At 39.1% G+C, this 16,112-nt stretch overlaps 1 protein-coding gene across 8 annotated transcripts in view; it reads left to right on the top strand.

The window, feature by feature from the left end:
• LOC103481754 (PH and SEC7 domain-containing protein 1-like) overlaps positions 1 to 16,112 on the top strand; it is a 78,169-nt gene that overhangs the window by 36,512 nt on the left and 25,545 nt on the right. For 7 of the 8 annotated variants that reach the window (XM_017310850.2, XM_008437482.3, XM_008437479.3 and 4 more), the window contains 4 exons: positions 1,138 to 1,218; positions 1,789 to 1,901; positions 3,047 to 3,105; positions 4,381 to 4,470. In XM_017310850.2, the coding sequence (XP_017166339.2) occupies positions 1,138 to 1,218; positions 1,789 to 1,901; positions 3,047 to 3,105; positions 4,381 to 4,470 (343 nt within the window). Of the gene's footprint in view, positions 1 to 1,137; positions 1,219 to 1,788; positions 1,902 to 3,046; positions 3,106 to 4,380; positions 4,471 to 12,494; positions 13,910 to 16,112 lie in introns of those variants that run through there. The other variant, XM_081601067.1, reaches the window with a different exon arrangement.

Here is a 16,112-nt window from a genome sequence, read left to right as displayed (position 1 = left end):
ATGACTCACAGAGTGTCCATTTCAACCCAGCGTATACTTTGTTTTTCTTTTCTGTGAATAATAGATCTTTTAGTTTAACTTTGTATGTAGCTAATTGAAAATGTGCTGGAAATCATTTGTAGCAAAATGTTTAAACACACTTTTTTTAATGCTACAGGCGAAAATGATAGTAAATCATGTAGTTTTGTAATAATATAAAACTACTAAGTGACAAATAATACTAGACTAGAGCATAATTGTGAAGTGGACAAAAAAAAATTATACATGGATTTCAAAATAATCCACAAATGAAATCTGAAAAATGTAACAGGTATATTACGTATTCAGCCTTTCCTCTGATAAAAGTCTCTAGCAGCCTTCCACATCCAGACTCTGAATCTGTCGCTCATTTTTCTTGTAAATCATCTCGAGTTCATAGAGATTTGATAAATTCGATCGGAGAATATACATTTTCAATCCTTGTCACAGATTTACAGCTTGATTTAGATTTTGACTTTGACTGGACCATTTTATCACATCAATGTGTTTTGATTTGAAATGTTTATTTGCAGACCCGGCTGGATGGTTAGAGGCCTTTACGGGATAAATTAATTTCTACTGAGATTAAATTTACTAGTTAGAGAAGGACTTTTTTTTTCTTTGGTGTTTAATTTAAAGGTATCAGAAAGAGGTGTGAAAATCACACTTCTCAGATGTTTATTTTTATTTGAACTCCACATTTTCTTCATGCAGTTCAGAGGAAAATCAGTTTGTTCTTTTTCAGTGTTTTCCTTCTAAATTAGTGTTTTAAACAGATCTGCATTCGTAAAGTTCTCTTCTGCTCGATCCGCTTCTCTGCTGATTGTTTGAAATGATGAGAGACATTTTGGGATTGAAGGATTTGTCTCACTGTTTGACAGATGCGCCCTGGGAATCTCCTCTTTTGTTATTTCTCTTTTATTCTGGCCTCCAATCTGTATCTCAAGCTGACTGATGGCACAAACAGAGACTTTTCCATCAACCGCAGGAAGCTCGAACTGTTTGAACGCTACACTGTTGTTGCTTTCATGCTCTTTTGTTCTCTCGTTTGTTCTCGTGTTGGCTTCTCTTTCCCGTCACGGCTACCTAAATTTATTTGCGTCATGTGTCTGTTTGTAGCAACGACTTCAGCCGCATGGTTGCAGAAGAGTATCTAAGTTTCTTCAGTTTTTCCGGCCTCACTCTTGACCAAGCACTGCGGTAAGAAAGCCTGTCACGTCTTTTTAGCACAAAGCATGAATGCTTTTGATTAAAAATGAATGCATGCTATGAATATTTCAAGTCTGGCTGTAGTTAAAGCTTCATTGTGTTTGTCTTATACTTTCAAAGTCATTGTCTGTGCCTCACAATACTTTGATTATGGCCCCAAACCTGGATTTTTAAAATGTTTTTATTGTGTTTTCTGGGCCTGCAGGACTCTCCTGTGGTAAACACTGCTCTCTAGAGGAGAACTTTAGTATTGCATCAATAATCATATCGATTTATTTTAAGGTTTTTAGACAAACTCTCAACTTTTAACGTTTGTTTTATTGTTGTATGCATATTAGGCATGCATCATGCATTCATCAGACACATTTGCACACTTTTAGTACTTTTTTTTACAGGGTGCAGTCATGAAAATGCTGAAAACTTTTAATCTGTTCAAAGAAGCAAAGGCTATATCTGCAGTGCACACTGATGCTTGAACGCTTTAAATGAGGTCATGTTTTCTTGTGCATCCAGCTTTCTGTTTGTTAACCATCTGGTGAATGAATTGTGTTTGCGCTGCAGGACTTTCCTCAGGCAGTTTGCTCTGATGGGGGAGACTCAGGAGAGGGAGAGGGTGCTGTCACACTTTTCCAGACGCTACTTGGAGTGCAACCCAAAAGTCCTGCCATCTGAGGGTGAGCGCTGCGGGGAAAACACTCAGAGAGCCTTGAAAGATCAACTTATATTAGTACATGTGCTGCAGAGGAAATTGTTTCTTTATAAAAGTGATCATAACTAGCATGTCGGCTTTGAGCCAACAAGATGACAGAAATTTTTGCAAGCAGAGGACCATGGAGACTGCAGCTCCAGTGCTCTGCAAAAGTATTTACACTCCTTTGGCGTTTTGTCACGTTACAACCAGAAAAGTTGCATTTTGCTGAGGTTTTATGTGGATGGTTTTGGAGTGGAAGAAAAGTGATAAAATTATTCACAAGTAAAAATCTCAAAAAGTTGTTTTCAGACCCCTTTACTGTGATGCCCAGAAATGAAATCCAGAGTCTGCGTTTTAAGGAAGAGTGTTAAGAGAAATCCCACGTTCAGATCTGACCTGTCTGCAGTTTCTCACATTCAGGACAAAGGAAATGGAGAAAAACATCTTTTTATATCAGAGCAGTTTTTAAACTTTATATGTGGTAAAAATGTAACTCTTTCCCCTGAATAGCATAAAAAGCACTGCTATTTTTGATAGGCATTGCACCAAAGATGCACCTGAATGTAGGAATTCAAGTTTCTGCAGTGACACAGAATCAATATTTACAGCATCACCAACACAGACGGGGGCAAAGCCGAAGAAATCGAACCTCTGTGTGAAGAAAAGCGACACAAAGTGACGAATCAAGATGTGAGAAGAGTAAAAAAACAACAAAAAAACAGTTTTTAGGCAAAACTTACATTCACAACCAAATAAAAAAAGCTCTCAGCTGGGGTAATCTGTGGTTGTGGATAAGTGGTGATGCTCTCCACAATTTATAATAGCGACCCACACTTTTCAGATTTTTATTTGTAAACTATTTTGAAAACCTCGTTTAATTTTCCTCCCACTTCTCAACTCTGCATCCTCACTTCTTTTTCTATCATAAAATCCCAAAAAGACTCTAAAGTTTGTGGCTGTAATTTGGCAAAATATGAAAAAGCTGAAGTCGCATGATCAGCTTTATGTTCAAGTGTTTGCAAATATTCAAATTGCATAGTTATGTAGCAGTAGGACAGATGTGAAGCAGAAATGCCAGGAAGCCACCACGGTTTGGTTCAACGAGAAAACAATGTTTCCGTCCTGCAGATGCAGCTCATACGCTCACCTGTGCCCTGATGCTGCTGAACACCGACCTCCACGGTCAGGTAGGTCCTGCGGTTGAACCGGAGTGAATGCGGATTAGAGATCCGATGTGGGGAAAACCGCAGGTGATTAAAAAGGGGATTTGGCCGAAATGAAAGAGCCGCAGTTAAAACACGTCGGCGTTTCATTAGCTGCGGAGTTCTGCAGATACGAACTGAAGCTGACGGCGTTCTGATCCGGGTCTGAAGGTTTTTTTTTTTTTACTTTTGAGCCTCTTTCTCTTTTATTAATCTGTTCGTTTTACTGTCGCAGCCTTCTCTTAAAAATCTGGGTCATTGGCAGCTCTGCTCGGTGATGGCGCAGAGCTGTGGAAGAATGATTAATTAAAGAGGTGGGATTGGGGATCAGCTCTTACAGGAAGTTTCTGCACATTTGTTCTCTTTCAGTTTTGACCTCAGAGGTCACCTCTGGTATAGGACGCAAGCAGCGGCTGCGCAATCACGATTAGAGTCGATTACTTAGTGATAACGTTGGCTGCCTCAGAGGAAACAGAAGACTGTGATGAGTTGAAATCGTAATAAGGCATTATCTCAATATGATGGTTCAAATTAGGGGAAAACTGCGAATTTTAACATGTAAAAAATAAAAAATCAGGGACTTTTGCTCGTCTTGTGTCCTCTAGTGGAGGATTTAAGTACAACCAGTTGCAAGTCCAAAAGTTGAACATTTCTACGAGTATGACTTATTGAGTACTAAGTTAGTAAAATGTAAAAACAGACAAACAAAAGTCTACTAATAGTGATACAGTGAATGCTAACTTATCCACATACATTACAACTCATTTATTGTGTGTGTAATCCAGACATTATACTTGTTTTAATTAGATTTATTTAGATATAGCATTGATATTACACCTTTGATTCAAATTCACCTGCACTATTCAATCTGTGTGACCCGATCATCCACAAAACGTGCTTCCTCACATTTCAACCCACATAATGTTTTTCAGTACGTCAGGGTTCGTGGCATGGTGTAGGGAATATTCAGCAGGGATTTAATTTGGATGCTTTCACCTGTGCTCATGCCAAAACCTTTGACTTTGACTGTAGTCCAGTAAAAAATAGAAATGAGCAGAATTGCAGACTAAGTTTGAAATATCAAGAGGCCAGGAAGCACACATTTTTTATCTCCTAATTCAATTTCATCAAATTTTTTCCCCCCACAAACGGGCTCTCAAGGATTCAAAAGTTCATGCCTAATATGTACTGTGTGGTAGCATGTGTTGGATAGAGATAACTAGGAGTTTCTTCATATAAAATAATCTATTTATTCCCCAGAACATTGGCAAGAGGATGTCATGCACACAGTTTATTGGCAACCTGGAAGGACTGAACGGTGGCCAGGATTTCCCCAAAGACCTGCTCAAAGTAAGTCCTTCTCACTGTCCAAAAACAGCGAGCACGCATGTTGGCATGCACCGACAAGAGCAGGGCGGCTGTGTGTGTGTGCGCCAGCAGTGTATTGTTCCTCAGATCGGTGCGGCTGACTGCCTGTTCGGTGGACGCCGACTGCCAGCTGGCACCTACGGCCTCTCCAGAGGGTGCGCACTTCCTGGTTTTGGCCACGGGAGATTAATTGTAGTTTTGATCTGAAGACCGAGGTTGTCATATGAAACCAGCCGCGGGAAATCAGCAACTTCAGACCTTGTTGCTCTAAACGGATTACGACCCAGCAGACAAGGTTCAACCGGAGGCCTCGGGCGCTCTGCGGTAACATAACCCAATCAGTTTGGGGCTCCTGATGATGATGCTGTAGATATTATCTGCAGAGTGGTCCATCAACATGCCACAGGCCCACAGAGGGCCGGCCAACAGGTTGTAATGGAGTATTTATAATGCATGAGGGAGAGAACGAGGCCGCGTCCTTCTGCTGCCACAACGGGACCGAAATGAAAAGCTGCGCCGGTTATTAAGGGTAGATAGGAGCCGCCTTGTGGCCGCGAGCAGATGGAGGGAGAGACAAAGGGAGTCCTGCATCACTTCTCCTATTTAGGCTTGTAAAAATCAAACAGCAGTCTTTTTAATCATCACATGTTCCTTTATTCTAGCTCAGTGAGACTCTCTTCTTCTCTATCCTCGAGCCAAACTCTCTATTTTTTTCTCTCTGTCTTTGTCTGACTTCTTCTTGCTCCTGCTGGCTTCTTATCTCGGCTGCTTAGCTCCAGTACAGTTTAATCTCGGTCTTGCTGCCACCTTTCTCAGATTATCTTCACCTCCCCCTGTGAGTTCAGCTTTTGTTCCATTCAGGTTTTTTCTTTTTTTTTCTTTCCTCAGCTTGTCCTCCTGGATTGTGTTGCAGCAGTTTGTCTCTATCTGCGGCTTTCTTTCTTTCCATGTGCAAAAGAGATGCTGCAAAACTTGATACTGTATGTCCACTGTTCTGTATTTAACCAGATTCAAGTAAATGTGTAAAAAAAAACTGATAGTTGTGGTTCTGGTCCAAAAGTGGTTTAAGGATGTTGAAAAGGCATAAAACTTTGTCCTGTAAAGCGGTCTTGCAGGAGTTTGGGGCACCTGGGTCTCTTTTAAGGGAATCTGCTGCTAACAGCTAACTGATTCGCTTTTAGCATTAGCCGAATGCAACACAGGAAGTCTTCTGGCAGTCACCTTTGACCTACAGTTTTCTTCTAGACATCGGACATCAAATGTTTAGGATTTGTTTACTAAACAAACTAGATATGTAAAAAATTTACCACTTCCAAATATTTCATTTGGAAGTACAAACATTTTACTTTGTCATAAAGTACAATTCAATTTGAGTGATTGATATTTAAAAGCCCTTTAAAATTTAAATTCATAGTGTACAGTTTTCTTTTTGAAAAATTAATCTTTTTTATTTCAATAAGCAACTTTACAGTTTGAATTTTCATACAAAAACCAAAGACTAATGAATCCCCAGACCCCAAACTTCCTGTCAGGGAGTCGTGTTTATTTTAATCCAGTCTAACATTTACCTTCGTTGTTCTTTCTCCGAGCGTACTTTAATTTCTAAACAGCCTCTCTTGTTTGTTGCTGTTCTCTCTCTCTGCTATCGCATCATAATTTCCTGCTTCAAAATGACTTCCTCCCACACCATCATCAGCGTCAGTGATTCCCTCATTTCCTCAACTCGTTTTCCAACTTTCCCATTTCCCCTTTCGTGCCTGGTTTGTATTTACACTGGGAATGAGCCTTTCAAATGTTTTTCTCTGTCCTGTTTTGAACCCTAAATCTAATAAGGCAGTACAGTCAGGTCCTGCAGCCGCAACACATCCTCAAATATGACACTCCCGTCTCCGTGCTTCACGGTTCGTCTTTTCTTGCTGGAATGTTGTGTTCGGTTTATATCAAAGATGTCCGCTGCTGTGGTGACCAGATATCCACGTTTACACTTGTTCTCATCCCGGTTTTAGTCCATCTGATCTTCTACAAACGCCAGGTTCTTTGTTTTTCCTTCAAAGCAAAAGTTTTTTTCCTGGCACAACATGAGAGTTAAGCTTGTGCACAGAATAGCAACAGAAATAAGACAATAATGTAGGTCACAAGATGATATTTAAAATTTTTTGGGAAACTTCTGTAACACTTTATTTGAAGGGGTGTGCATATGACTAATATGACGCTGTCATAAATATGGCATAACACCTGTTATGAAAATGAAGGAGTCTTTATGAATGTCTGACTGTTGTCATGAAATGTCACTCAGTAAATAATGACACTTTTAGTTCAAAGTTGTACTAAAAGTTGCATTAAAAGTTCATTAAAAGTCTATTAAAAGTGCCAACTTTGCATTATATGGTAAATAATGACACCTTAATGCAAAGTTGGCACTTTTAATGGACTTTTAATGTAATTTTTAAAGTAACTTTGCATTAAGTGTCATTATCTACATCCTTCTTTTTGCTCTTTATTCTGTTTATATATCCTATCTTTGTGTGAGTTTGTTTGCTGCTGTTGAACAGAAATGTTCCCATTGTGGGACAGTAAAGGATATTTCTATTCTATTCTATTTTATTCTATTCTTAAAGTCTTCTTCACCAAAATAAAAGTCTGAGCTTTAAAGACTCCATACCTATGAGAATATTTATGTCCTAATCATGTGCACCTGATGCCACATGCCTGTGTAGTTCAGCTGTTTTATAAGTGCGGATAAGTGTGGGAGTGTCCTACTTTATCTTGACTAACAACTGCCATTTTTGTTGCATTAAACAGAAAAAAGTTGCTCATTTATTTTCTGCAGTTTTTACGGTTTATTTATAGAACCGGCATTTCTCTATATTGCTTAAGCTGACTTTAAAATCCGTGTGTCCCAGTACGTCGGAATATCTATTTTTAAATACGACATTCTACACATTAGACGTGTGTACTTTAGTTGTAGAAATGATCGGGACTTGCTCTCCCGGTGCCACAGTCTGCTAAATAAGCGTTCCTTCAACATCATTGTTCCTTCACTCCTCCATCGCAGCCCTCGTGATAAAACAAAGCTGCTGTTCGGTTACAGCAGCACGGCTCCCTGCAGGATTTAGAGCTCTGGCTGCGTGCCCGAGCTTGTGCTTTAGTGAAAACTTTCTTTATTGTGCAGCTTAGAGATGCATAGGTTTGCACTCCCGCTCACTCTCTCCTCTCTGCACTGCTCAGGGCTCAAAGCTTGAAGTGGGAGCTAATGATGCTCTGAAGTAGGTTACCAGCCCGCAGTGGAGCAGGAGAACAAATTCTGCTCGAGTCGAACTGTAGCACTGCTCAATCAGACGCCGAGCCGCTCTCGTCAAACAGTAATTAGCCAGATTGATGCTATCGAATGCGTAGCAGCATTGATTACGACAGAAAAGGCTGATGACTTATTTTCTTTTTGCTGATGGGGAAAGAAAGAAAGGAAGAAAGAAAGAAAGAAATTGTGTCTGAAATGTTCACAAAATATGGGGCTACAACTGCTGTTCTTATACAAAAAGGTCAAGATACATGAAAGCTGGAAACAGATAAATGTAATTTTCATGCAAACGCACTGAAAAAACACAAAATCTTTCCAAGTATTTTTGGTCTAGTTTCTAATGCTTCTAATCTCAGTGCACTTGACAAAACAAGTAACTGTTCAGTGGGATACAGGAACTTGTTTTAAGTCAATAATTATTTACTATTGATGGAAAAAATGCCACAACACAACATTTTATTTCATAAGTAAAATAATCTGCCAATTTAAGTATCATTTTGTGAGGAATATTTGTTTCTGTTGCCATATTTACTTTATTTTTCGTTGTTGTGGTGAGAAATAGTGATTCTAAACATCCAGCACATTATTCTTATTTATAGGATGTATAGACTTGTTTTTACTGTGACAAGAAGCTTACCAGTCAGACACACACACACACACACCCCTACACACACACACTCACGGACCTGAATGTTAAAGTAACCTTGGTTCGGTCTCAGCACATCAGTTTGTCCTTTGAAAAATCCAGATCTTTCTCTTTACGGTCGTCCAGACTCAGTCTGCCTTGTTCTCTCTGTGCAACATTTTACTAACTCTGTTTTATAGTCTGCATACTAAACTAGATTTAGGATGTTATGTTTTTCTCTGATTTACTGCCTTGTTGGGGGAAATAAAGGCCGCATTAAGGCTTCAGATTCTCTTGTTCTTTTGCACAAGAGAATCTGCAGAGAAATAAACTGTAAGTAAACCAGGGTGGCTGTCTATAGTCTGCAAGCAAAAATCTGTTAAGTACACTGAAGCCAAATCAATCATCAAGCCACTCCTGTCCTCCAGCACAAATGAAATGCCTCTTTCACATCAACATCTGCCCCGGGGAGGAAAAGACTGCAGCAAGAGAGATATTGATCGGTGCAAATCTTACACCGTTTTCCTCTAAAAATAGAAATCTAGCACCATTAGTGTGAAGAGGAGACAGCTGCTTCGGTCAGCAGAGTTCCCCTCTCCCCGAGCTGTCAGGGCTTTCCGAAAGGGACAGAAACAGAGATTTAGATCAGATGTGGGAGAAATAAGAGGAAACAAGGTAATAAATATGGTTGGAGTGATTATTCTCCTCCAAGATAACTCATTTTTGGCAGTTTTCCTTTAACCTTAGGTTGCTTCTCCGCCATTATTAGCATTAGTAGCAGCAAACGAGCAATCTTCAGCTTCAACACTCTGGACAGGGGAAGGATGTCAGAAGTGTGTACACGATGGTGATTGAGTGACCCTCCTCCTGGCTCTGATTGGTTGTTTCTGACCGGGCTATTTATTTCTGCAAATGGCAGTAGGACCACAGGAAAAAGGCAGAGGATTCAAACATTATCTGTTACTTTTTCTACTATCACTGACAGGGAAAAAAATGTAATTATATATATGCATATATATTTTATTTTTTTATTTTTTATAGTCTTCCCTTCAGCTGCGGTACACTATCTTTATGTGTCAGAAATCAGTCATTATCATGAAAAATGTAAATTAATTTCATATTCATCAAAATATTTGAGGAAACCATGACATATTTTAAAGGAGTGAGGAGATTTATCAAAATAAGGTTCTTTGGAGGAAATTAACAACTTAAAACCCAAGATTAAATTACTCATTAATTATGTTAAGGTTTGTTTTCTAATTAATTAATTTGTAACATCAACTCTGAGTATATCACCATGGTAACAGACTTCATAAACAAACCTGGTCGCTAGCTGATTTTCTCCTGGTTCTTACAGACTTGAAACATCTAACAAGGTGTTTCTATTCTTTATTCTTGATTGATGTTGAATCATAATTATTTTTAAGTGTTCTAACTCATGATACATATTTTTTTGTAGTTTTAACAGTACCACTTTTCTAATTCTCTTATTGAAATTAGTATTCTGTGTACATACATAATGCAGTGAGAACTTGTGCTCACGTTAGAGGATATTGCATGTTTTTGTCTTTATTCTGTGTTTTTAATGCAACTGAGATCTTCTCTGCTTTAATAAGATGCGGAAAACCTTGATAGGATGTTGCGAGGTATTCTTTTTTTTTTTTTTTTTTTTTTACTAACATCTGTGTTCATGTCTAGCTCACAGAGCCGATTCTGTGAAATCTCCTTTGTTAGGGTTACTTAGCTGGAGCTCATAAACACATATCTTTCTGTATGTTTAACTTACCTTTATTCCTTATATGGTCCTCTGCTTGGGTTTGGGTCTTGGTACGGGACATTTAGAACATGTTACGCCTCCACCTGCAACTGGGTCTGTGTGTGGCTGCAGGTTGTTTGGACATATCTGTCAAAGGTGAGATCTGCTCCCCGGGGTCAGTAATGTTCCTTTTAGTTTCCTCCTCGCCAAAATGCAACCCTGATGCAGGAAGACAGATGTTGGTCCTGAGAGGATCCTTTTTCTTTTTTAGGAACTTGTTGTGCATACCAGAGGAAACAATCACAGTGGGAAGTAATTATTTAAAATTTAGCAACCAGACAGAAACAGTATGAAGATGCATAAAGAAATGTATCCCTGAAAATATTTAATATTATGATCTCATTACCAGGCCCCAGTATTAGGATCATAATTATGGCAGAATCATAAGTGCTCTGCCGACCAAAAAAGCATTAAACGGAATGAAATGCTTAAAGTTGATTTAGATATTTTACCAGTTAACCCTGATGATACGGTTTTAATGCTAAATCCTTAAATCGTAAAGTTTATGTATTTTAATACTGATACAATGAGTGTGGTACATTTCCAGGATCTGTGAAATGTACTTTACATTGTCTTCCAAATTTAGTTGTGGTTGTGACCAGTCAATTTTAACTGAGGTGAATGTGAACTATTCCACTATTACTATACATTCTCATGTGGAGTTAATATAACAGCAATGTCATCTTTTTAAATCCAATATTGGCATTTAAAATAAGATTAGAACTGGTTCTCTGTGGCTAAGCCATAGAAGCAATTTGGTGGAAATTAGCTGTTAGCGTAAATCTCAGTCACTGTTAACATTAGAATATGTAGGGGTTTTTTTGTTTTTAAATTATGAACAGTTTTAAATTTTACTCTAAGTGACACTATACCCTGAAGTGATTCAATTCCGATTTTATTTATTTATTTTACGCAATGCGACCTATATCCGATCTTTTCATGACAGTCTGAACAGCACAAGTCGGATTCTTTTTGAATGCGACCCATATCCGATACGTATCCGATTCAAATGCGACCTAGCGTCCAGATCGCGTTCATCCGAACTGAACGTCACTGATATTCGACAAATCTCACTATTCTGCGTCCTGATACGCGCAAGCAGGAATAAAAACAACAACCATGACGGACCACAATGAGGATTAAGTTGTTAAAGTGCTGGCTCCGGTCGGACAACTACTTCAAATGTGTATGCTATGTTCCACCGTTAGCATCCATGTTTACTTCCGCAAACACTGAGCACTTCTTCTTTTTATGGCGTTTGGCAGAACACTGAGAACTCTGACGCTATTGCGCCCTCTACTGTGCATCCGCGACACTTTCAGGTCGTTTGCCAGTTCAGACAGGAGAACACACCGCATATGTTGGGAAGTGTGAACGGCCACAGCACAAAAAAAAAAAAAAAAAAAAAATCAGATTTAACAAAAAAATAAGATTTGGGTCACTTCAGACTGCAGTGTGAACGCAGCCTATTTCATCTTAAGTTGTGTTTAAGAAACGTTGCTCAGCATGAGTTTTGAGTCAGCGTGACCATGTTTAAATTGTTTTAAAGGATTTAACTTTACTTCGGTTAGCATAGCATGATTTAGAGATTAGCTGAAGCTTAACCATGAACTGTTGGCTTGATACCATTAGCTTGACATGAGTACCTTTTAGTATAACTGTGAATAGCCTCAAGCTTGAACCCTGAACACTGTAACACTTAGTATAATTTTTGTGTAATGTTTAGTCTAAGCAGCAAATAGTTTTCGATTGATATTGAGTAGCTGTTAGCATGCTTGAGATTTTTTTCTTTTTAATTATAAAATTTTAAAATTTACTTTGGTTAGCTTAGCATTACACAGAGTAGTCATCATCTTCACTCTCAGTAAATTGAGTTTTAGTTAGATTGACTTTCTCCAAGACTTTGAATCTTGTATTTAGCTAGATGTTAAAGTTTTGCTTGAGTTTGAGTAGCTCTATAACTGTATAACTTTGTGAAACATTTAGTAATGCTTAGCTTAAATAGTGGATAGCCTGACAATGAGTTTTGAGTATAGGTGTTAGTCGGTTTGAGTTATTTTAGATGATAGAAATCTGCTTTCTTGTTAGCAGGATACAGTTTATCGTTTAGCTTGACTTGGAGTGACAAACAGCTTGATAACAAGCAATAAGCAGCGATTAGTATTCTTAAAAGTGAAAATTTGCTGTATGAGAGGCAGTGATTCGCTGGTGGAGAGAGCAGGAGGGAGGGAGGGAGGTGCGCATTGATGAAGCCAGAGGGAGGGAGGCAGAGAGAAAGCGAGCACTCTCCCTATCAGCTTCTTTTTTCTCTCTGCGACTCAGGCAACCAGCTCTCCTTCCCTCTCATCCTCCTCCTCATCTTTTCCTCCTCCTCCGTCTCCTTAACAGCAGTAGTGCCAAGGAAACAAGGGGGAAAAAAGACAAACTGGATTAAAAGGGAATTTTTTTTTATTACAAACAACAAAGACGAGAAAAGGGATGAGGGATAACGGCGCTTTTTCCTTCAGACACCTCCACGAACGTGTGATGAGATGAAATGGGAACGAAGAGGATGAAAGGATGTCAGTGGACCTGTACTCGTGGATAGAGAGCAGGAGGAAGAAGTGAGGCAGATAATCCGAGAGTCGGATCCGTGGAACTGGGGGGGATCCATTTTACGGTGGGAGCAACAGGAAGGATTGCTTCTCCCGCTCAGCTTTAAGGACAATTTATTTTTCCTACATTTATTCTGTTTGTATCCGTGGGCTTGTGACGAAATCCTGTGCACTCTTTGGAATCCCGGCTCTGAAGTCCGAGGGCGACCGTCCGTCCCTCCCACCCCCTCTGTGACCCCCTTTTTCAGTCTCTTTTACATTTAAACGGGCACAAAAAGCTCCGTAGCACCGCCTTGTGTGTTTTTTAGCTTCTCATTTCCGCATTTCACACCCATCTGTTTCATGCTGGCTGTCCGTTCACACCTCTGCCATCTGTGAGAGTGCTAGCTTCGTTTCTCTTTGGGAGTGCATGCAGCGTGTTTGTCCTGTTTCCTGTGGAGACGACGCAAAGACGTGCTTTTATCCGCCACTTTGATTTTATTCCCCGTTTTTGCTTCAGCAAACAAGGGAAAAGTTGTGACTGGCTCTCAGCTGCGAGAAGCCAGGACTCGCCCACTCAGAGGATGTTTAATACATGGGTGTCTCATCCATAATTCAGCATCAGGTGTGCACCCCCTGCGTTGCCTGCCGAGTGCAGACATCCAGAGATGACACTCTTGTGGTTTGATCCCCGCTGATAGCGAGGTCTGTTCAGCAGCAGCAGCGCTCGGTGATGCGTTGCATCCCTCTGAAGCCTCCGCCGTCGTCTGTGATCATCTCCACTCACATCTTTTACACTTTCTTAAAGCTTTCTGTGGGACAAACACAGGCTGAATCACAAGAGTTTGCTCCCAGCCTCCAGTGATCTGTGGACACTCTTTGGTGCGTAATCTGTGATGATGATTGGTGTTAACAGCCTGCACTCGGCAGGGCGCCTACGCTCACGCTCCCTTTGCACCGTGCGCTACGGAAGGGACTTCCGGATGATGGACCCGTTTCGCTATCCCAGAACGCCACGCTCACGCTCCCTCAAACCTCTCGTGTTTCCAGACCTGCTGGGCAAAGCTCAGGACGGGCAGAACCACCCACAGGCCAGGAAGAGGAGAAAGGTACTGAAAACTGTCCCGACTGTAAAGCTGTGGTGCATTCAGGGGCTTCTCTGTGAATTCGAATGTTCAGTAATTTCATCCGACAAAAGTTACCTTTGATATTGTACATTCAGGAAATGGAGTGATGTGTTTCAAAGATTAACTTTTGTTTATTCGAACAAATTTGTCTTGCAGCTGAAGAAAGTCCAAAGTTCAATTTATCAGAGGTTTGGTGTTTTTAAATGACGCCTATTAAAAAAGATTTTTATAAATCGTTTCTGCAATGATTGAGGATTCTGCTGATTTGATCTTTGAAGGGTGAGCCACAGGCATTTTTTTTGTTTTTTTTGCTGAAGATCCTGGATTTTCACTGAGTGTTGAATGAAAGCAAACTATTGGAAAAATTGAGTGTAAAGAAAAATGTTCTCAGTGCTTCCTGGGCTATCTTCAGCTGGTCCATTCTTTGCATCCAGCTGCTCCTGAACCAGTCAAATGTGTCAAATATCAAATGTGACTTACCTGAAAGAGAATAATAAACTCAGTGGCTCAAAGTGGAAACTTTACATTTAATCGCAGATAACTTGGATACTGCGCCTCTCTGCTATTCCTTAAGACTCTGGAATTGCTGCCACACTTCTTCCTTCTACTAAACTTTCCATTGTTAACAAGCAGGTTCTTTAGCTATGGGCTTTGTGACTTAATTTTTTTTGGAAAGTGTCTGCCAAAGATCAGACAGTCAGCAGTCTTCTACATTATTGTGTCGTTCATAAAGAAAAAAATCTTCTGTTTTAAGCAACTTTTTAAATTGATCTCTTGTTCTATTTAAAGTTTCTGACAAATCCAGTTTTAGATTCTCATTAGTTGAAAGCCATAGTTGTTTAGAATGACCATAAATAGACATATAAAATATGTGACTGTGTGAAATTGATCTACAAAAGAGTTTTCGAGGTGAATTACTGAAACTTTTTGGCAATAGTCAGATTTATTAGGATGTTCCTCTTGATGGAGTTGATAGGTGAATCAGATCCTTTCTGGTCTCAGACTCGCAAAACCAGCGGAGTTTTACTGGTTTATTTTTCACCTTTATTTACTGAACTTTTCTCTGCGCCGTCCCTGAAACCTCGGGTCTTACAGTGACAGCGGGCTGTGTTTTTCCTTTGCTTGTTGCATAATTAAAGCTATCCAGGGGGAATAATTGAACAGACACATTCAGCTGCTTCTGTGTATGTATTGTTGAAATTAAAGATATTCTGACATGGATGAAAATGCTGTAGATTTGGCATCATAAACAAGACAGAAACTGAGAAGGAAGTGTTTCTGCATCAACCTCAGGGAAACGTCTTTATGAAATAAACCCCAGTAATAAGGAAACCTTTCCTCCCAGCAACACTGTGAAATGAAAATTAAACTGATTTTTTATTTGTAATTTTAATTGTCCAACTCAACCCCAAAACCACGAGGCTTAATTATAAATTAATTCTCATAAGATAACCACATTGAGAAAGTTCTGTGGAGATGCAAATTTGCCTCAATTTAATAAAGACATGATAAAAAGATAATTAGAAGAAATTGGATAAATATACACAGAAACATATTAAAATGGTCACGAATACAAAATGCATATTTAAGAACGATATATCACTGTTAATTATTTGTGTCCTGTAAATCATGAATGTATTTTATCTTACATGGAGAAAATCTTTTCTAGTCAATCTAATTGGTCTGAAGTAGTTTTCCTGTTAACCAATCAGATGCAAGAATCTATTTAATAACTTCACTGAAATGAATACAGGAACAATTGTATTTTATTTTGAAATAGAATGACTTAGATGTCAAATTAATAAAGCTCACACTTTGTTACTCAATTATTTAATCGCCACTGAATAAATAATTTGGTAATTATAAATAATTATGCATGCATTTATTTATTAATCCAGGTAATTCAATTTTTTCCTTTACTTTCACAATGAAATCTGGGAGATTTGTGTTGGAAAATTGATCAATAATATCGATTCTTTAACAGATCTCAGTCATGAAAGCCAAAGATGCATTTTCAAACTTTTTTTGTGTTATCTAAATGAGCTGCACCTGCAGACCAGTGATTTTGTTTGCAATGCATTCATACTATAATACTACATAATATATGATATAATACCACCACCTGTCCTCATGCAGGCTCCATCTAGTTCTGGTAATGGTGTCTAATGTGTCTGTAAGGAATCGC

Source organism: Poecilia reticulata, chromosome 19 (assembly GCF_904066995.2).
Source record: "Poecilia reticulata chromosome 19, P_reticulata-male-v2, whole genome shotgun sequence".
Taxonomy (NCBI): domain Eukaryota; kingdom Metazoa; phylum Chordata; class Actinopteri; order Cyprinodontiformes; family Poeciliidae; genus Poecilia; species Poecilia reticulata.
The sequence above is the reverse complement of the archived record's forward strand: the minus strand, read 5'-3'. Positions and strand labels throughout refer to the sequence as shown.